The following is a 22,238-nucleotide window of genomic DNA, read 5'->3' on the forward strand; positions in this document are numbered from 1 at the left end:
GCGCCGCGGCACAGACAGCAACCAGGAGGGGGTCTGCGGGGATGGGACGCTGACAGAGGTGCGCTGCTCTAGGAGCGCCCGGGTTGCTGGCAGTCTTTCTGCACACCCCGCCTTAGATGGGACACCTCAGAAGCTACGGCTCCCCGTGGAGAATGTGCCCTTGTGGAAGGGTGGGGGGGACAGGCCAACGCAGGTCTTGCTAGTTGGCAAATGGCAGTGGCCAAAGGGGCCTCTCAGTGCTGGCTGGCTCTGGGTTTGGCTCATGATGGTAGGTCTGAATGAAGGGAATGGGGGTCCCAGCCAACCTGGAGGGGGACAGTCCACTATGGTCAGGAGCGCCACGCTCCCTTCCCAGCACTGGGTTTTAATGCCAGGGGACGGCTAGGCTTTCTGGCAGAGAGGCTCCTTGGGCTTTAGCTTCCCCAGGGGAAGAAATCACAGGTTGAGGGTGTGTGGACTGTGGTCCTGAGTCCCCACAGGAGTCGGGATGGTTTCTCTGTCACTTTGCACTTCCGTGACTGCCACCAGCAGTTTGGGAGTGTGTCCAGGGCAAGGAGGACAGCTCGAGATCACAAGCCCACAGGGTACTGTCCTTGACGAATGCCCACATCAGGATATACCCGCCCTGAGAAGCCAGCCCCAGTCTTCTTTCCCATCCTCTTCCCCCAAGTAGGTCATTAAGGACCGAACAAGCCTCTCCTACGGGCTCCTCCCCCGAGGAACATTCTGCTCCGACATTCATAGCCCCAGGGTGAAAGGCACAGAGGCCAAGGCTTTCTGAAATAGGGAATGATATCTGCAGATGACTGAATGTTCCAAAGGGGCTGGGGCAGGCTGCAGTCCTGATGAACAGCTGCTTCACGGGGGGCTCTCTAGTAAACAGTGGAGGAGGCTCCCCGACAGGGAAGCTTGCCAGTGGCTTCCCTCAATCAGTAAGAGTATTCCCTAGCCCCGCTACACGCAGTTTACAAATAAATGCCTTCACCCAAACTCTATTTGGCTTCACCCCTTTCCTTTCAACCTTTCCCAAAACACACTTTCTCTCCCCTTCGCACCCTCTCTCCACCCTGAATCTTTCTTTCGGAAACAGAGTCGAAAGCACTGCTATGGACACCACAGTACTGAGAATTGAGTGTATTTTGGTTTTGAGCAGCTGGGATTTGTTTGCCTTTCGAATGAGATAGGCTTATTTGGAAAAATGATCTACATCTTTTTACTATAAAAGCTCTGAATTTTTTAAAAAATCACTTCAGCGAATGTTTTTCATTTTTTTCTATAAAAAGAGTAGTTTTTAAAGGGATAGGAGGCTCACGAGGCATGAATTCTGCAGGGATGGGAATGGGGAGTCGGCCACTCTTGGTTTTTAACAGGGGATGACCTGGAAAAAAGGGACAGGCCAAACCTAGGAGAGGTGTTAGTTCGAAGCCCTCAAGAGATTAGACTGAAGATCTGCTGGACAAAGGAGCAAGCCACGTGGCAAGGACAGTAACAACAAAAGTGAAAGCCTAGGTTAGGACTGAGTCCCAGAACTGAGGAGTTCCCCAGGACTTGGGACTTTTGGTGCTTGGGGAAAGTCATGGCCCAGCTGGGGTGACTGGTCAGCTGCCTTAAGGGCTGCCTTAAGTCTCGGCTAGAAGTCTGACGAATTCATCAGTCATCACATGAATGGTCAGTATAATCCCTCTTTCCAAATATCTATTAATTATGGTAGGTTACATCACCTTGAATAATAGTAACGAACAATAAAGTAGCTAGTGCAGTACAGACTTACTACGTTCCAAACACTACTAAGTACTTTACACAAATCATCATCTCAACCTTGCAACAACTCTGAAACATGGATCCCCTCTTATAAAACAGGATGCCAATGTGCCTGAGGTCACCCAGGGAATAAAGGACATACCTAAGACCCACAGCCAGCTCTGTGGTTGTCATAGTTGAAAGCACTCCTTTTCACTAACTCGTGTTGCTTTTTCATCTGTACTCGTGTGCTTAGGGCTCCCTCCACCACCTCAAGTGCTTTTATAAAGGCTCCAGGGGCACCTGGGTGGCTCAGCGGTTGAGCGTCTGCCTTCAGCCCAGGGAGTGATCCTGAAGTCCGGGGATCGAGTCCCACATCGGGCTCCCCGCAGGGAGCCTGCTTCTCCCTCGGCCTGGGTCTCTGCCTCTCTCTGTGTGTCTCTCATGAATAAATAAATAAATAAAATCTTAAAAAAAAAAAAAAAAAGGCTCCAAATACTTCATTTTCAACCTGGGCCAAAGGTCATGACCACTGTTCCTAGGGCTCCTTAGCGATGATTTGGGGGAACCGTCTCACATCTGGAGACCCAAAGGAGATTCTTAAAGACTCAACTCTCTCCAAAGGCAAATGAATATGAATCCCACCAGGTGTCTCTTCTAGAAGCCAGGACTCTTCCTTGGACTGCTCTCAGCCTGGAGTCTGGATCCTTTGGGTTCTAATCCTGAGATCCCTTTCCATGTCTCTCTCCTTCTGCTCCCCAAAATGTACCTTCTACTCTGGCCACCTGGCATTCGTCACAGATCCCAGACATCTCCTGGGCTGTGTGTCCACTCCCACACCACTGCCTGGGCCTCCCATTCCCATCTTCACCCCTGCAGTCTCACCCTTCCTCAGCAAATCAGAATGGGACTGTGTCCTCCCTCGCCAGTCCCCAACCCTAGCCCCAGGGTGGTACTCACATGACGGAACATTGGGCAAAGGACAGGTAATCCACCAGCACGTCCAGGCCTTTGTTTTCATCATTCAGAAATTCCCGCACCCACCTGCAAATAAAGGAAACATAGTGGAGGGGTCTGCCAAAGCGAGTCGAGGGGGAGAAGGGTGAGGGGCCTCTGACCCCACCGGCTCCTGAATCCTCTGAAACTCAGCACCAGGCTGGGAAAATTCTAAGGTTCAAAACCCACGGCAGACCTATCCATGGTCACACCACCTCCACTGGTCCGGGAGCCAGGGATGGGGAAAGGCACAAGGCCTTCTAATACCATGTCAGCCACACAAGCTTTCAGAAACCCTCCCCTAAGTGGCCCTTGGTGTCTAACACAACGCCAAGTGCACTGACCCTGCCTGATGTTCATTGGCAGGACTGCGGGGAGGTGGGGGGGTTATCCAGAGCATTCACCACAGGCGCTTGTGCACGGCTGTGCCCGAGAAGGGCTAGCACGTCTCCAACTGGACTCAAGTCTCAGTCAAAAGACAGGCGGGAAGGGTCAAGGAGAGCTCTGGAACAGAGAGACATGGTGGGCCAAAGGGCCCTTCCACCATGTCCAAGACAAGACAGTTGGGCCACAGCGAGCAAAGGAGGACATGTGGGAATTCTGTGCCTGCTCAGGGTAAGCTGAGGGACAGGGAGAGGGTGAGGAACAGTCAGTCACTCGAGGAACTCCAGAACGGCCGTGACCCCTCAGAGCCAGACGGAGGACTCAGGCCCCTTCAGCCAGCGAGGCAGGCGGTGGACAGCAAAGACCCTGCAGACAATGGCCCCGGGCACTTCCCCCTTCTGCCTTCTGGGCTCTTGGCCTGAGCATCCCTGGAAGGAAGTTCAAGAGCCCATCCCAGGACTGTTCCAGAACAGGTTCATTCCACGGCACAGAGAGACCTAAACGTCTCAGGCTAAACCCCCTAGCTCTCCTCAGTGCTCTGCTCCTTTGGATGTCCGGGGTCTTTACAGGCCGGCGGCACCCAGAAGCCCTGCGGGGCCGGCCTCCCCGCGGCTGCAGCACCGGCGCCATGTTTGCTGGCCACACCCTGGGCTGCGGTGCGAGGCTGGGCCGGAGCACCAGGCTCGGCTCCGCTCGGCTCGCGGCTCGCGGAGGCTTGACACCGGAGCTGCCTGAAGTTAGCTTCCTCTCAGGGGGCCGACAGGCCTCCCGTTTCCTGTCTGTCTGCTCTCCAGCTCCCCTCCCCCTTCTCATTTCCTGTCTGAGTCTACACTGCTATTTTCGGGATCTTGACACTTTGAGGAGAGGTTAAAGGGCAGTTGGGCAAGGCAGAGAAGCCAATCCACGCCAGAGAGCGGAGGCCCTGCTGAGGCCCTGGAGCCCCGCGTCCAGCGGCCCCGCTCCGCTCCGGGGCTCGGTTCCCGCTGGGCTGCCCCTGCACACCCGGCCTCGGCAGGCCCTGGGCCTGATCGCGCTGTGCCAGAAGCGGGATCCCCCGCTCCCCGTCTTGCCCCGGGCTCCGACCGCCCTGGAGCACCCACACCCCAGCCTGACAGCAGGACAAACTCTTCCAGCCTAGAAATCTGGGAAGGAGCCTGGTCCTCCCACGTAACTACCCAGAGAAGCCACAGTTCCGGCGACAGGAGCTCCTAACATGCCAGACACTAAGCTGTTTCCTGGGAACCAAGGACCAGGTCCGGACCTCTGGCTGGGGTGCCAGCTGCCGCGAGGCCCCGAGCCTGGGAACCGTGCTGCTCTGCCCCCGGCTCCTGGCCACTGGCCAGAGGCGGGCACCAGGTAGACGGAAGGGGTGAGCGGAGGGGAGTGCGCACGGCTCCCCGGCCCTCTCCCGAGAAGAACCGGCTCCCATCCTCATGCAGCAAGACTAAGAGGAGGGCCTGAGAGAGAAGGGAGCGGAGTAGAAGGCCCGTGGGGGTGGCGTGCAGGACGGGAGCTGCCAACTGCCTCACTGCCCCCCCCCATGCAGGCGAGCTGACGAGGCCCTGCCACTCCTTCTGTGAGGATTCACCAAATCCAGCTGGAGGCTCGGGTTCACGTTTGCTAGCATGTCAGCTTTCCCTCTGCTTCACAGACGAGGTGTGGAAGCCAAATCTGGCCACCAAGCACAGCTGCGGAGGCCAGGAACCATCCCTTTCCTGTTCTCTCCCGCGCCATCCGCCGCCGCCCCCCTCCCTGACTGCTGCAGCGGCTGGCTGCAACCAGGTAAGCCTCTCTGAGGGCCCCAGGCAGGCTCAGCCCGGCGTGGACGAGCGAGCGGCGGCTGCCGTGGGCAGGAGGGAAAGGCAGATGATGTCACTCGGCTCTTTCCACCCCTGCTCTCAGGAAGCCCGGGACCCTGGGGATGGCACCTGCCCAGCCACCCCCGCCCCACCCCGGGCTCGACGCCTCTCTCGTGCAAGCTCTGCGTATCTGTGCCACGATAGCAGCCCTGCCTGCAGTTCTCCATCAGGCTTTCCCCACTGCTTTGTGTACACTCCCTCTGTCTGTCTGTCTGTCTGTCTCACTTCCACTACACATACTCTGACTGGTTGCAGGTTCATAAAACTGAGACCACGGCCGTCTTTCACTGTACCTCACGCATTCGCCTTCAGCCCGTTCAGCAGGTTCTGGTTCCCCACTCAGACCCACGCAGTCCCTGGGGACCCTGTCCACAGGTTGGCAGTAACCAAGGTCTGTAGATACGGAAGACGTTCAATTCCTGGCCCCCGCTGCCTTACTTCTACTTGCTTGGTACTCTGGGAAGCCGCCTCTGCTCGTGAACTAAGATGGTCTTGTAATCAAGAAAATCATCTTTTGGGCACCAAACAGTCCCGGAACCAGGTCTCAGCTCCCCGATGTAATATGCTCCCCCATCCCCAGTATTCTCCGGGCCTCCCTTGGCCCAGCCCCAGGCCACAGCAGACTCTAGTCTCAGCTGCTATGGGAATGTCTTCTCCTTAAAGCCACAGGCTGAAGACCCCAGGAGAGGCCCCACGCTTGCCAGCAGCATCCAGTCAGCAGCTGGCAGAGCTGAAAGGGAGAAAAGCCAGAAAAAGAACAGTCTAAAGCTCTGGGGAACCAAAAGCCATTTAGGGGGCAACAGTGCCTCCTGACAGGGAGAAAAACAAGCAACCCATCCTCCGAGGACACCGGATCCTGATGGCCGATTCTGACTCACCCAATGTGGTTGGTACGAAGTGAGATCTCCAGCTCCCTCAGTACTTTGGTTGACTCCTGCACTCTCCTCCTGAACTTCTGTAAACACGGAATTTCCTGTCACTATCGGAGGCCCCCCGATCCAACTTAATAGTACAAACGAAAAGGGCAGAAAAGGGAAGGGACGCAAGAGGGCAGTTATAAGCCTTTCCCTCTGTTGGTAGCCAGCCACTCCAGGCCCATGGCCTCAGAACCCAGACACCCAACTCCCATTGCTCAGAAGCAGATGTCCCCCCACAAGTCAAAGGGTCTGCCCCCCCCCCAATCCCGCAGGACTATAAGGGGAAGCAAGATGGGGCCTCCCTGCCTCACACTTCACCTTCCGAGTTACGCTGGGGTCCAAGAAGCTCTGGAGTTTCTGGATGTAAGTGTGGGGAGGATTCTTCACCTGGAACCGTTCCTGTGAGGGAAACACGTGTGTGTGCACAGACACCCAGAGTTCTGAGGAGAGGGTTGAGGGAGCCGAACACTCGTGGTGTTCGGTGTGAGGGGATTCAGACTCCCCAGGTTGTCCGCTGGCCCGTAACACCATCCAAAGCACGGGTCCTCTTCCTTGCCTGATTTTCAGGTGCTCCCCATCTACCGCCATCTTCCCCTTCTCTCATTAATGATCTCTGAGCCTAAAATATTTTCCTGTGTTGAAAATTATTTTAAGAGCCTGCGGCTTGCTAAGACGTGGGGATGGAAGAGCTGGGAACAGTGCTCAAAATAAAGATACAACTGAGAAATGGTGTCTGCCTAGCTGACTGATGGACCGGGATTCCCAGGGCTGTGGAGCAGGGAGCTAGGCCTCGCAGAGTGCAACCTCCTCAGCCGTGAACCCAGACTTGGGCTTCAGGCTACATATTTAGGGCTGCAGACACACTTTCTGTTCTTTGCCCAGGCCCAGGCTCCGACAGTCCAGACAACCTCAAATGCTGAACCTGCTTTCAGCGAGGTCATCCCTCGATCCCCTTCCACGGAGGGCACAGGACTGTGTCCTCCCCATTTTGGTCCAACCCCTGCCTCAGACCCAAGAGAAAACTCAGGGGAAACTCTTAAGCATCCTGGTCCCTCTAGGGCCTTCACAACTAAGATAGCTGAAGAGCTGCTGGGTGGGGGGACTGCCGAGGTTCCAGGTGGAATGATCTAAGGTGAGGACATAGCCTAGACACAAAAGGAAAGAAAAAAGAAAGGCTTGAGAAACAGGCGAAATTACGTGACCTAGAAAAGACTGAGAGATTATCAATTAAAGAAACTCAGCATCAGGGACGCCTGGGTGGCTCAGTGGTTGAGCATCCGCCTTTGGTTCAGGGTGTGATCCTGGAGTCCCCAGATCCAGTCCCACATCGGGCTCCCTGCATGGAGCCTGCTTCTCCTCCCTCTGCCTGTGTCTCTGCCTCTCATTGTGTCTCTCATGAATAAATAAATAAAATCTTAAAAAAAAAACAAAGAAGGGATCCCTGGGTGGCGCAGCGGTTTGGCGCCTGCCTTTGGCCCAGGGTGCGATCCTGGAGACCCGGGATCGAATCCCACGTCGGGCTCCCGGTGTATGGAGCCTGCTTCTCCCTCTGCCTGTGTCTCTGCCTCTCTCTCTGTGTGTGACTATCATAAATAAAAATTAAAAAAAAAAAAAAAACAAAGAAAAGAAACTCAGCATCAACAGGCTACTGTTCTGCAACCCCCAGGCGGGGGCTCACCATGCTCGCCAGCTCTGCTTATGCAGAGCACAAGGAAACAGGCCCTCCGTGGAGAGGAGGGGACCTGGACTAGGAGCTCGGGAGCGTCATTCTACCCAAGGTCAAGCAGCTTGATCTCGGAGGCAGTGGAATGTCACAGGCAGCACAGATGGAGTCGGCTCCACCGCCCCGGCTCGTATCAGGCAAGGCACCGAGCCTCGAGTTTTTCATCCATTAAATGTAAAAAGCTCCTTCCTTGGGGGTTTTGTGAGGATTAAACGAGATATTTCAGTATATGTGAAATTCTTGGTCCACAGCAAGTACTTCTTGAAAAGAAATAATACATTCGTGACAGCTCCACCGCGAAGTACGGGGTAAGCACACTGACCACACGCTGTGCCAGAGGCTTCCACACCTCCCAAGAGGTAAGGAAGTAAAAGCGGACTCTCCTCGCCGTGCAGACAGGCCTGAGTTCAGAAACTCATGACTTGTGAAATTCAAACGTGTGCAGGGGCAAGAGCCAAGCCATGGGTGCTGGTTCTCGGTTCTGAGCTAAGTAATAATCCCTCCCCTCTCTTCAGCTGGAAACACTACTCATGTAGGGAGAGCTTCCAGTCCTCCTGTTCTGAGATTTGGGAACAGTGGACTAGGGGACTGGGTCTTCTCGTTCATAGAGGCCGGCAAAGAATGAGAAAACCCCTATGTGCCAGGGCCGGGGCGGAGAGAGAAGGAAACACCCCTTTGGTCTATGCTGCAGGCAGAGGCCTTACCCTGGGGAAGGGCAGGAACAGGCTCTGCCGGGAGAGTGCCCAACACCCCTGCAGCCAGCCAGCCACCCAGCCCTTCCCAGACTTCTCTCAGGCTACCGCTCATCAGGAAGAAATCAAGACAGCTCTTTGCAGGAGTTAAAGGGGGACTTGGCCTACCAGCCCTGCCTCTGTTAAAGACAGTCCTCTTGGAACAGGAAGTGAGCAGGGGCTAAGGCCAAGGCCAGGCTAGGGTTTCTCAAAGGATCCCAGGGCTGCGGTCAGTGACTTTGGCCCTGCTGCCTTGCCCAGCCCAAAACACAACCCCTACTCCTGGACCTTGCCCCAAACCCCATACCTGGTCACAGATCAGATCCCACTTCTTCTCGTTGTCATACTGCCGCAGGAGCCGGGCCTTGTCGGGAGGCAGGTTCATGGAGCTCTGAGGAGAGAACCTGAGTCAACCAGGGCTGAAAGCTCCCCGCACCCAGAGGAGAGAAAGGGAGAGCGCGCATACCTTTCCCCTCCAGAGGAGAGAAAGGGAGAGCGCGCATACCTTTCCCCTCCCGGGCCCTCGGCTTCACCCTGACACTGCGGCTGAGAAGGAAGGTTCAGAGAGGTGGGACAGTCCTTCTGCCTCCCCTTCATATTTGGTTCAGTTTGGTCGAGCAATGTTTTCCAATTTAGTGAGTCGAGATTAACTTTATTTTTAATGAAAACAAATAGATTAAAATAAAAGAGGCTAGAAGATACTAGAAATCACTACAAGTAGGAAGTATAATGTTTCATGAAGCTTTTGTTTCTTTTGCATTTTAAGTATATGTGTACACATGTGCACACACACAAGTCCTGCCATAAAATGTGTTTCTTAACATGGGACAGGGCAAAAAAGTTGGAAAGCCACCCGTTTACAAGAGCAACTTTCAACCTGCTTTTCCCCCATGGCCTGAGAGATGCACGGCCTTCCCACATCATACTCAACCACAGGTGAATCCTGAGCCAGCCACAGCCTGTGTAGATGCTACAAGTCTAGCCCTTCGCCCCATATCAGGATACAAATACATGAGGGGAAGGACATCAGCATAAAGATAAAGGCTCACTTTTTAAAGGAAATAATTTATCAGATTTCAGTACTTTAATTATTAGTAGCACATCACTTTGACATACTTCCTAATTAATAAAACACAATTAAGTGTTCCAAGGTTGGAACTGAAAGACACTCTAACCTAGAATGCAGAAGGACAGTCCAGGAGTCATTTTATTTTGCTCACTACTGTTTTCAGAATGAATAAAGAAATAAAAGTGGGTACGAGCAAGGGAAGTCAAGGTGCCCATGGGCTAGCCCTACCCAGGCCAGTAGCCCTCCCTTCCCCTCCTCTATCCCCACCCACCCAAGCTTCTCTCCAGTGTGGCTGCCTTTGTTGTAGGTCACAGCTCTTGCCTCTAAAGGCAGATCCCTGTACCTGCCCCTCACCCCATACTCCTGAATCAAATATGTTCTCCTACCTGAAGTGTCATAGCTGTCTGATAACCCACGTGACTTCCCACGAATCCAGCCTCTTCCCCCAGCACGCTGCAGGCCACCTGGAAGGCCTTCCTCTCATCTTTCTCTCCCTTACCTACAGCTCCATGTCCTGCTCTAACTCCCTGGTCACCTAAGTACGGCCGTTGGGTTTATATCTACCCACTCCTTGACATCGTCATCCCTGGGGACACGAATTGTGTGCATGGGATTAAACTAGTTGTACACTCATCTAGCCCCTCCCATCTATTTGTATGGTCTCCAACCCCTGATGATGTCTAATACTGTGATAGGCACCTAGTGGACAGTAAGTGGACAATAAAGCTAAGGTTAAGACATCTTGATTCTGAGTAACGGGCCAAGCTCTGGCTGGAAACCTGGTCACTATGGCTCAAAAGAGGAGTATGGCTGGGATTTCTGCTCAGTGCTCAGGGAAGAGAAGAACAGAAGGGGAAGAGGATCACCCATCACACCCCCTTTTCAGTTTCTGCGGCCCTGAGAGCCTGCCTGAAGTCCTGCAGGAAAGAGGGGCTAATCAAGTCCCCCCACACTGCTGATGCAGTAGGGATGGCTGGCTGGGCAAATACATTCCCGAATGTTCTCTCTGAAACTACTTGGCTGAGGGCCATTCTCAGCATGTCTGTATGGAGAGGAGCCCAGGGACAGGAGACTACAACAAAACAGGGACCCTAAAGTTGAAGGTGAGCACAGACCAAGTTCTCCTTCCTAACCACAGCCAGGCTGCTCTGCTAGCTGAGCCCAAGTGAGACCTCAGGCCTGCTTCTGGCTCTCTGCACATCTCGAGCCCTTCATGTCTTCTGCCCATTTCTCCCAAGTCTGTGCCATGGAAATAGAAAATAGTTGTCTCCCCTGGAAGAAAGTGACAGGCAGAGAAGGGTGGGGGGTGGCTGTCGCTACCATGGCAAACATCACATCCTGTCTACACCAACTTCCTCAGCCACCCACTATCAGCTGCTGCAGCCTCATGCTTCCCCACCAGGTGAACTGGGAAGAAAATGTCTGGTGCCCCGGGGACTTTGAAGGTGGAACAAAGTCACCCCCTTTAGGAACCCTAGGCTAAGAGCATGGAAGAGGCACATCAGGGTTCAAAACTCTAGATGCCCCAGAGAGATCCCCCCCTCCCGGGAGTATGGACAGGGGCAGCAGAAGCATGAATCAGCTCAGACCACAAGCCCGCAACCTCCAGTCTAAAGATCTGGGCAGCACTTTCTGGTTTCTGTTTCTTTGGGGCCCTAGTGTGACGGGGAAGGAAGTGGGTACAGGGGGAACTCCCCCAGCCTCTAGCACCCTCCCAAGAGACTGACTGGTCCCCGACTGCAGGGTGGAAGCCACCCGCCCGGGTTTCTCTCCTTGCCACACAAGGGCATTAGGGCTTCTGCAGCCACCTGATGATGTGCGCGAGTCCAGCAGGGCTCCGACGTCCCGAGGAAGGACACCTTCCTGCGTTCTGGGCACAGCCAGGGGACACACCGACGCGTGCCGGTCTCAGTCAAAGGTGTGTTTCCTTGACGTTTTTGTTCAGTGGTTCCACAGAGACAGTGACCTCTCCTGGGTTTATATCCAAGAAGCTCGGCTAAGTTCTTGCTACCTCCTCCCCCAAACCCTTGCAGAACAGGAAGGGGACACAGCTGTCTTGGAGCAGAGGCCCTGAATGCGGAGTCAGGGAGACCGAGATCAACACTGGGCTCTTCAGAGCTCATCCATAATATGGAGATAATCTCGCTACTTCACAGGGTTTTATGAGGATTAAATGATAAATATTTTATAGCCGTACGTGTCTGGGACGCTGTGGGTGTTCTTCAGTTTCCTTCCCCTTCCTCCTGAAAATCCCGTGTGATGTTCTGACACCCCGAGGACCCCTCTTGCTTCTGGGTTGCCTCTGTCTCTGCCTCTGTCCCCCCTTCAGGGCTGCTTCTCGACCACTCAGGACACAGCCGTCCTTTGCACCTGCCCCCACCTCTCACCACCCCCCCATCAACCCTAAGACTAGGAAGCAATTAAATACCAACATCCTTGAGGAGCGAGACCCCGGAGGGATGGGAGGAGACAGGGAAGATGAACTCACATTGAGGAACCAGCCAGAAATCTAATAATAAAAACCTATAACGGGAAGCAGCAGAAAGGGGTGGGCCTGACGCTTCTCCAGCAAGGCTGTCCTGGTTTACTGCCAGTTTGAGGTCAGGCATGGAGCCCTGCTCAGTGCCTAACCCCTTCCTGGGTTCTGGGGGAGCAAGTCTTCCTTGCTCCCCACCTGACCCCTGTCAGCCCCCGGTGAGGCCAAGGAGGAGGGAGGTGGCTGTGGTCACAGAGGTTCCCTTCCCTTTCCTGCCCTGTACCCCTGGCCAGTTAGCCCCTCCTCACTTCCTTCCCATCGCAGGGGAAGGGAAATGCCGGTGGGGTTGGAGTTTCCTTCGAAGGTGTGGGTTCTGCTCTGGGACTCACCCCTGACTCTGTCCGTCTCCTTGGGCCGGGCCTGGGGAAAACCCAGCCAACAGAAATAGGAACCACCAAAAACTCCCAACTATTTCTGTTGGTCGCAGTCACTCCCCATGAATCTTAGGAACAGAGAACACTGGCATAGCTCCTCTGAGCGGCAGGGAGAGGGATTCTGAAACTTTCCCTCGAAGGGGATTCTGGAGGCTTTAGGGAAGGCGGGCAGGGACTGTTTATTCTGAGCAAATACAGAATGTGAGTTGGTTTTCTTAGTGTTTTCCCCCTCGGAACTCTCTCCCCACCAAGACCATGGTGGCTGACACTTCCCCCACGTGGGGAAGGCCCAGTCCCCCGTGCTCAGCCCACAGGGGTGGGGAGCCTGGGAAGCTGAACCTAGAACTTCCCCAGAGACGAAATGAGGCACCGTCCTGGGCACCACATGCTGCAGAACGCCTGGCCACAGCAGCCAACGAGTCCTCTCGGGCACCCCGGCTCAGCCCATTGTACAGATGGACAGAGGTGGAATGTGGGGAGGAGGCGCGAGGGTCGGGCGCCCGGAGACCGTTGCAGGAGGAGCCGGAGCACTGCGCTCCCGCCCTGCGTTCCCGCCCTGCGTTCCCTCACGACCCAACATCCCTGCCCAAGTCAACAGCAAAGCAAGCAACCCCAGGCACAATGGCCCGGCCCGGCTGCCAAAAGGACAGAGCGCTGGGAGGGGCCCAGCCTGCCCTCCAGTATCTCTACCGGTGGGCAGTAGGCACAGCTGTGGCCAGCTGGCCATTGCTCCCAAAGGGCAAGAGCCCAGGGAGGTAGGAGGCACCAGCTCCTGCCGCCTCGGCCCCCTTGGCGGCCACCGCCAGCCCCGCTGCAGTAGCAGCTCCCAGACAATGAGAGTTATTTTCAGCCAGTGCTTTAACGCAAGCCAGCTGGCCGGGGTGCAGGGCGGGAGCCCTCCGCCCAGCCCGCCCAGACGGCAGCCGCTGGCCCAGCCCACGGCCTACGCTGCCGCCTCTGCGTCACTGTTTAGCTCCTTTCAGCACAGCTCCTCCTCACTGCCCACCACCCCCAAACTAGAACCCTGTCCAAAGGAAATCAAAAAAATCAGAGGGTTTGATCAAAGATCCAAGAGCTAAAATTCAGAAGGGCCGGGGCCGGGAAGCAGAGCACCCCCCAAACACCCCCACTCTTTCCCCCGAGTCCCGTGACTGGCGGGAGTAGTGCAGGGGAGGAAACGGAATGGATAGGAGGCCAGGTCTCACTGCGGCCCCCACGGGCCCAGGCCACGCCTGGCTTTGCAGCCAACCAGGAGATGAAGCTCAGCACGGCTCTCCTGGCCTACCTCCCTCGCATCCTTCTTTCTAGACCTTAGGTTTGGAGACGATCACCTGAGACAGCCTGGAATGAGCCAGAGCCAACTGTGAAAGGTTCCAGGAGAAGAACCGTATCCTGGGGCAGAAAGGCAATCACTAGACAGTTGGGTGTAGGACACTTAGCTGGAGGGCGAGGTAGCCCTTCCCATCTGTGATGGACTCGGGGCAAGCGCTTCACTCAGCCCCCTGCACGTTGGAGAGTTCAAGGATAGGAAGGGGTGGGCTCCAGGCCTCCAGCCCTGGTGCTGCCAAACCCCACGGTTCCACAGTTCCCCTCTGTTCCTCATCTCCCTCCAGCCGCAACCCCCTTGCACAGGAGCTCTGGTGTGCAACATAACTCTAGCCACACACAGTTTCATCTAGGCCTGGGCTGCCCTGTTACACTCATGGGAAAGTTGCTGGGATACCTCATGACAGCAGACATCGGAAAAGTGGGTGCGCCCTGACTTCAGTGTCTGTCGTGTTAGGTCTAGCTTGCTGCTTTTGTTTACTTGGAGCTAATCACTCTGGGGACAAACTGCCAGAGGAAAGCCAGCTTTCACAGGCTCAGAGCCCTGTCTGGAGAACGTGCTTCTGTGGTCACCAATGACTCTATAACCAGAAATGACTTGCTGAGCAGTCATGGGCCAAGTCCCTGAACAGTCTGGAGGAAAAAGCGATGGATTCACCAGATGTCTCAGGCTGAGCTCTGCAACCTACACCAGGGAAGTCAGATGAAGGAGAGGCCCTAGAAGGCCAGCATCAATCCAAGAGGTAGTTTTTTTCCAAATACAACTGTACCCCCAGAGGCCTCTTCTTCACCCTGGAGGACCCTTCCATTGGATCCTGAAAAGGCAAAGGAAGTTGGTCATCTCCCCAATGCCAGCAAACCCCCCAGTTCTACCTCTGCCACACTGTCGGCCTCATACCTGGTATCAGATAACCTCTGTAGGTAAGGGGCCCCCACATGCCAGCTCAGGGACATCCCTTCTGGCCTACTCAGTCAAGAAGCCCACGAGCTCAGATAGAGGAACTCAAGGTAGCTCTTCCCAACTGAGCCCCCAGGCCCTCGCTAAAATGCCACTGCCACAGCAACTTGATCTGTCTGCTGGCTCCTCAGCCCCTCCTCGCGGTTAGCCAGACCCACACACTCCCCAGTTACGCAGAATGGAAACTATTCTGCTGGGGGCAGCCGGATTTCCAAAGCTAAGGAGGCTTGGGGCAGAGCCTCACATTCTCCCTGTGGCCAACCAAGGTCCCCACTTCTCCTCATATTCTCCCCTCCTGCCTGGGGAGCCCTGAGAGGCAGTGCTACCTCTCAGAGGACACAATGTTTGTGCGGTTACACCACCCAAAGGTTTTCCTCTCTCCCCCCAAGACCACAGCCTATTGCTTACTGAGACCCTATACGTGTCTCTCCCAGGGCCTCTCATCCATACCCTCCCTTCCAGCCCTTCCAGTCTCACTGTCACCATTAAGTAGACCCTCATTGTTTACTCCTAACACTTTGGGATAAACTTCCAGCTAGCATCCCTACTTCCAGCCCTCCCTTCCTTCCTACCTGCACACGGATGAAATGTCTCAACTTCTCAGCACCTAAGATAAATCATGTCTCTTTTCAATTCAGAAATCTTTTCTGATTCCTTATCATTTACACACACACACACACACACACACACACACACACACACACACAACCCTGCACTCCTTGGCCTGCTCTTCTTAGCATCTTTTTTTTTTTTTAAAAAAAAGATTTTATTTATTTATTCACAAGAGACACACAGAGAGAGAGAGAGAGAAGCAGAGACACAGGCAGAGGGAGAAGCAGGCTCCATGCAGGGAGCCTGATGTGGGACTTGATCCTGGGACTCCAGGATCACGCCCTGAGCCGAAGGCAGGCACTACACCACTGAGCCACCCAGGGATCCCCTCTTCTTAGCATCTTAAAATAAGAAAGAGCTTCAAAGGTAAGACTGTCTCCCAGGTTGGCCCCTGCATCTCTGACCAGCCTTGTTCTCTTTGGGACTCTCTTCTGGAATAGCCACTCTTGCCATAGGAGTTGCTTGTAATTGATGTTTCCCCAAATCTCCCAAATCCCTATCTATTACTGACTCAAAATCCATCAGTTCTGTGACAACTCAACCTAAAATAATCAGCCCCTCTTCTGAGCTCCAAAGCCCAATCATATGTGAAGAATGATATCGCAGGGACCTTGGTATTCCCCACCTTCTTCTCCTCAACTTCCTTAGCAATGAACCCCAATGTTCAGTTGAGCACTTGGCAGCTAATGTATTTCTCACCTTCCCTTGCATTTAGGTATGGCTGTGTAGCCATGTGGGACATAAACAGAAGTAGTGTGTACGATTTCTGAGAAGTGTCATTAAAAGGAGGGAGCACACCCTTCTTTCCCCCTTTCCACTTCCAGCTGGTTGAAATGCAGAGGTAATGGCTGGAACTTCAACAGCTATTCTGAACCATGAAGTAACCTTGGAAATGAAGTTCAGATGGATGAAGCAACAAGAAGGAAAGTACCCGGTCACTGATACCATGGACCTCAACCCAAATTAAATGTGTTCCATACAGTGTCTTTCATGGGGATGTTTCCTCTGTTCACAACTAGAACATGAGTTCCTTGAGGGTAGAGGCCATGCCTTATCCCTTCCTGAATCGCGTACAGGTGCTTAATAAGTAACTGCTCCTGCTACTACCTCTTCTACCACCAAGTTCTTTTTCGACCTCTCTTTATTTTTGGAGGGGATTATCCAACTCCTCATGTTGTCCTTTCTATTTCTGGCCTCTCTCTCAGGTAATCTGCTTTATCTACTGTAGCCCAAATCACTTTCTTTACATGTTGTGTCTCCCTCGGCAAACTCCCACTCCTCATTCTGAGTTTCAAGTCTGTCCTTCAGTTCATGCCATAAATCTGAGCCACTCCTCTGCCCTTCTCTTTAATCAGACTCATCCTAGAGCCTCCTAGACCATACGCTCCCAAGCACAGGGATGACTACCAGATTATTTAACACTGTAGTGCTCAATAAAGATTGGGCAGGTTGAATTTCCCCATTCAGATACTCCTCTTCCTCCTATGCTTAAGTGTTCTGCTCCATGACACCCTAGAGAGATCATTCCCAACTGTCAGCAAGGCCTCTCCAATTCAAAATAGGTGATCTAGCAAATCTTTCATAAGTTAGAGTGGTAAGATTCACACACACACACCCCCGCCAACAGTATCTCCACACATTTACCAATGCCTTGAAAAATACATTCAGAGAGCTGTGACTTATGGCTAATGTCACCTCACCTTTTCTTGGACACCCACTAAATATCCTATCACAACCTCAGAGTGTACTTACAGCAGTGACTGATGAGCCACACTGCTCTGGCAGGAATCCTGACTCTACCACTTTCTAGTTATGTGGCCTTGGGAGAATTATTTAATCTCTGTGAGTCTCAGTGTCCTTATCTGTAAAGTGGAGGCAGAAATAGTATCTCCTTTTTAGGGTTGTTATGATGATTAAATACGTTAACATATGTAAAGTATTTATTTGTTTATTTATGTATTTAGTCTATGTAACACATTTATTTTATTTTTTTAAAGATTTTATTTATTTATTCATGAAAGACAGAGAGAGAGAGACAGAGAGAGAGAGAGAGGCAGAGACACAGGCAGAGGGAGAAGCAGGCTCCATGCAGGGAGCCTGATGTGGGACTTGATCCCAGGACTCCAGGATCAGGCCCTGGGCTGAAGGCACTAAACCGCTGAGCCACCCAGGGATCCCCTATGTAAAGCATTTAAATCAGAACCTAGGTAGTAAATGTTACATATAATGCTAGCTATGCTCTTTGTTGGGGTTTTTCATTCAACATTTAGCTGGAAAACAACTATATGCCAAGCACTAAGTTAGGAGCTGGGCATATAAAAATAAATAGGGCAGTATCCCTACATTCAGGAAGTTTATATCCAGAGGGCAAGGTGATAAGCAGACCATGGGTCAGTGTAAGCAGTGCTGCTGTGAGAGAGCTACACATGGCACCGTGCAAGCCCGGGGAGGCAACATCTAATTGGACAGAGAAACCAAGGAAGGTTTCCTGGAAGAGATCCTGTAGGATTTGGTCTTGGGACACTTGGGTGGCTCAGTCGTTGAGTGTCTGCCTTCAGCTCAGGGCGTGATCCTGGTGTCTTGGGATTGAGTCCCTGTGTCGGGCTCCCCACAGGGAGCCCGCTTCTCCCTCTGCTTATGTCTCTGCCTCTCTCTCTGTGCCTCTCTTGAATAAATAAATAAAATCTTGGGATCCCTGGGTGGCGCAGCGGTTTGGCACCCGCCTTTGGCCCAGGGCACAATCCTGGAGACCCAAGATCGAATCCCACGTCGGGCTCCCAGTGCATGGAGCCTGCTTCTCCCTCTGCCTGTGTCTCTGCCTCTCTCTCTCTCATTCTGTGTGATTATCATAAATAAAATAATAATAATAATAATAATAATAATAATAATAATAATAAATAAAATCTTAAAAAAAAAGGATTTAGTCTTAAACATCAAGCAGGAGGGATTCAGGTAATGGCAATAAAGGAAGGGAAGATGGTGATATTCTAGGCAAGGAGACAGCAGCTCCATGACATGGAAGCTCAAAGCATCATAAAAAGTCCAGAAGTCCCTAAGCGATTTGCAGTAATGAAATGACAGTGTATAGGAGGAAATTAGAGTAGGCAGCAAACAGTCAGAAGACAAAGGGTCTTAGGGGCTAAGGTAAGTAGGTGGCCATGAATAGGATAATAATGATACCACTATTAAAATGAAAATAGTAATAATGGCAAAAGCTACCATTTATTCACAGAACTGTGATAAGAGCTCTCTATGAATTACCTCGTTTCATTCTCACAACAACACCATGAAGTTGGGACTATCATTACTCCCGTTTTATTTTTTTATTTTATTTTATTTTATTTATTTTTTTGATAAAAAAAATAGTCAGAGAGAGAGAGAGAGAGAGAGAGAGAGAGAGAGAGGCAGAGACACAGGCAGAGGGAGAAGCAGGCTCCATGCATCGGGAGCCTGACGTGGGATTCGATCCCGGGTCGCCAGGATCGCGCCCTGGGCCAAAGGCAGGCGCCAAACCGCTGCGCCACCCAGGGATCCCCATTACTCCCGTTTTATAGCTGAGTTAGCAAAGGCTTGGAAAGCCTGTGGAACTTGGCCAGATTCACAGAGCAAATCTGTACTGGAGCTGGGATTTGAACCCAGGTCTGCTTCCAAAGCCTGAGCTTGTAACCTCACACAATGAGGCAATGAATTATATTAGCCCTTCTCTGTGCCTTTTCAAAGTTTACACATCCTTCCAGATCAACTTCCCTCATGGAACCTCCCCAAACTACCCAGAGTTCACACACTCCTTCCTCAGAACTTGCATGAGGTTTACTGACCTTCATCTCCTATTGACAATCATATTCAATCACATCTTCAACAACTTTGGGGACCTTTATGTACTACACGCTGTGCCAACGGGAAGACATGTTTTGCTTTGTGGTAACTCTTATATATTTACAAAGAATGGGGAAATTGCAGTTTATAAACATCTGCTCTGGGCCAGGCACTGTGCTAGATCCTTTAATTACAGGATGTCATGGAAAAATCACTTCTCATATTGTTATTCACCCTTCACATTCTGCGTTATTTCCCAAACTACACTGTAAGCTCTGTGAGGGGATGGACTTTGCCTTGAACACACTTTTCCTAGACAAAAATGTCTGGCACCCAGAAGAAGTTCCATAGACACTGGGCCACCCATGTGGGCAGCAGAGGCCAGCTGGGGGCAGCACTCCATCTCACCCAGTACACTGGCGAGGGACCCAGCTCTGGCTTTCTCATTATAAAACTAAGAGCTTATTATCAAACCATAAAACTTAATGAATCCCTTCCTACTTCCAGACTATATGTGGGACTCTTGCTTTATTGGAAGGATAAACTGAGGCCCAACACTGGGCGCACGTCCGTCCATCACAAGTCACATGCGCTGGAGAGAGGCACCACAAGATTTCTGTCTCCTCTTCTTTCTCAATTGCTCTCACATGTAGGTCTGTCCTCAGTGGTTCAGTGCTCCTGTCCTCTTTGGAGAGGAACAATAATGACCCCAGTCTGCTCTCTTCCCAACATTGTCCCTCTCGTGCCTTTAAGTAAGGCCAGAGCTTGACACACCGTCGTTGGTGCTCACACCCCAATTTCATCTGTAAATGTCCCAGATCTTTTAGGTCTCGTTTGATCATCCAGCTAGGAAAACAACAACAAAATCTCTTTGGAGTTAGCCTTCTGACAGTTCCCACCCCATGACCAAAGAGACCTTGAATTTTCTCTGCTTCTTGCGACATCTGGCCCCCTAAGTAACAAATTCACTGCAGGCTACAGATGGGGAGTTGAACGTTCCTGAGCATCTCTTACACGCCAGGCACTTTTCTCACCTAATCTGCCTTACTGCCTTCGATAACCACTGCAGGTAAATGTTATGCTTGTTTAACTGGTGAGAGAATTAAGACTCTGAAACCAACTGGCTCGAGATCACACAGACTGGTATGACAAAACTCAGATTCAAATTCAGATATGTGGCCTCCAACGTAACTGTTGCCAGGACATGGTTTTTTTTTTTTTTTTTTTTTCTACCATGTCCTGCCATCTCTTTACCAAAAAAAAAAAAATCTCCATTTCTAACTTGGGAAGGTCCATCTGGATTTGTCTGACTGGCTTTGGTTGATCATTAAACAGTACTTCCCTGTCCAGCACAACTGGGATAAAACCAGCTAAACAAGGTGTGCCAGACACCTAAAGTTCAAGGTTTCTGTCTCAGAGTACAAAGGAGACCATGCAGGGCAAAGAGACAAGGGCATTGCCTTCTTGAACACCATGCGGTGACAATTCCCTCATATATGAATGGCATTTTAAACATTCAGAGGGCTATGGATAACAGCATGGACTTTGGAATCAGGGGTGACCTAGATTTGAAGCCTGGTACTTTTTATGAGACAGAGGGAAAGTTATTAAATTTCTTTGAACCTAAGTTTCTTCATCTATAAAATGTGGATTATGGTATCTACCCCTTTTAAGAAGTGAAGGGACAAATGAACGAAAAGGATTTTGCACAGTACCTGGCCCAGGAGAAGGACTCAATAAACGGTAACTGGGGTGAGCTACTCCAGGAGACTCAGCTGACTTGAGTTAACTTCTAAGGATACATTCAAAATACGGTCTCATAGTCCTTTAGAATACATAAAAGTGAGAGTAAATGCTGTAGTGGAACAGTATAGGTTAAATATATTTATATGTTTCTTAACTCTCTAGGTTACAGCAATTGCACATACTCCCCTTGGAAAGATAGGACTGAGACACGGTGGCTCAGCGGTTTAGCGCCGCCTTCAGCCCAGGGCGTGATCCTGGAGACCCGGGATTGAGTCCTGCATCGGGCTCCCTGCATGGACCCTGCTTCTCCCTCTGCCTGTGTCTCTGCCTCTCTCTCTCTCTCTCTCTCTCTCTCTCTGTCTGTCTCTCTCATGAATAAATAATTCTTAAAAAAAAAAAAAAAGACGGAGACACCAACAGCCACCCAGTAGATTCACAGGAAAGCTGGGACCACGGGATGCCTGGATGGCTCAGTGGTTGAGCATCTGCCTTGGGCTCAGGGCGTGATCCCGGGATCCTGGGATCGAGTCCCCCAGGGAGCCTGCTTCTGCCTCTGCCTCTGTGTATGTGTGTGTGTCGTGAATAAATAAATAAAATCTTTAAAAGACATAAAAATAAATAAATAAAAGCTTAAAAAAAAAAAAAGAAAGCTGGGACCAGAATTTGGGGAGATGCAAACGAGTCACTAAGGTGCCCTGCCGAGTGATCTGGGACAATTCCAATTCCTCTAACCTTTCGGAGTTTTGGCTAAGCTACCTTTAGTGTTCCTCCTTGTCTCAAATCCCTCATTTCCCCATTATCTCCTGACTTCCTCAGGTTAAATCTGCAGTCCGCAAACCTGAGGTCTGATTTCTACCACAAATCTCTAAGCTTGGCCCCCTCGACTAACCACTCTTCCTAGCAAGTCTGTCCTTGCCTTGTGGGAGTGCACGCCCTCCCAGCCACTCAAAGGGCCATACTGTCTGTGGGGACGGAGACAAAGGTATGAGAATGCTTCGGCCCCCAATTTTATTCGACCAGTAGACACTGAAAATTGTCAAGTATTAATTGCTATCCCAGACTTCTCCTTGGAGTTTCAGCTTTAAATAGCCAACTGCCTGGTAGACATTCCACCTGGATGTCCCCAGGTTCTGAGACCTCACACGCCTCCAACCGGCCTCACCACTTTTCCTTCAACGTTATTTTCTCTCCTGTGTTCTCTTAACTAGTAGCACCCCCATCTCACTGATCTAGCAAGCTAGAAATCTGGGTGCCATCCTGAAATCCTCTCTTGCCCCTCATCTTCTCAATGTCAAGTCTAACCAGCTGTCAAAGCCCTCACATTTAATTTTTGTCACTACCTATGGACTCTGTTGCATGCTTCTCCATACCAGCCCTGGCTCGGGCTCCCACTAGCAAGGCGGCACTACCAAGGCCTCCCTGACCACGCTCACTTCTCTGCCCACCAATCT

The 22,238-nt window shown here is 51.9% G+C and overlaps 1 protein-coding gene across 5 annotated transcripts in view; it reads right to left on the minus strand.

Moving 5' to 3' along the window:
* The window catches only part of FMNL3 (formin like 3), a 54,445-nt gene that overhangs the window by 13,684 nt on the left and 18,523 nt on the right, over nt 1-22,238 (minus strand). For all 5 annotated transcript variants that reach the window (XM_055337261.1, XM_055337259.1, XM_055337258.1 and 2 more), the window contains exons 2-5: nt 8,658-8,741; nt 6,215-6,295; nt 5,858-5,934; nt 2,701-2,784 (exon numbers count right to left, since the gene is read on the minus strand). In XM_055337261.1, the coding sequence (XP_055193236.1) occupies nt 2,701-2,784; nt 5,858-5,934; nt 6,215-6,295; nt 8,658-8,741 (326 nt within the window). The remainder of the gene's footprint in view (nt 1-2,700; nt 2,785-5,857; nt 5,935-6,214; nt 6,296-8,657; nt 8,742-22,238) is intronic.

The sequence above is a fragment of the Nyctereutes procyonoides genome, unplaced genomic scaffold (genome assembly GCF_905146905.1).
Source record: "Nyctereutes procyonoides isolate TBG_1078 unplaced genomic scaffold, NYPRO_anot_genome, whole genome shotgun sequence".
Classification (NCBI taxonomy): Eukaryota; Metazoa; Chordata; class Mammalia; order Carnivora; family Canidae; genus Nyctereutes; species Nyctereutes procyonoides.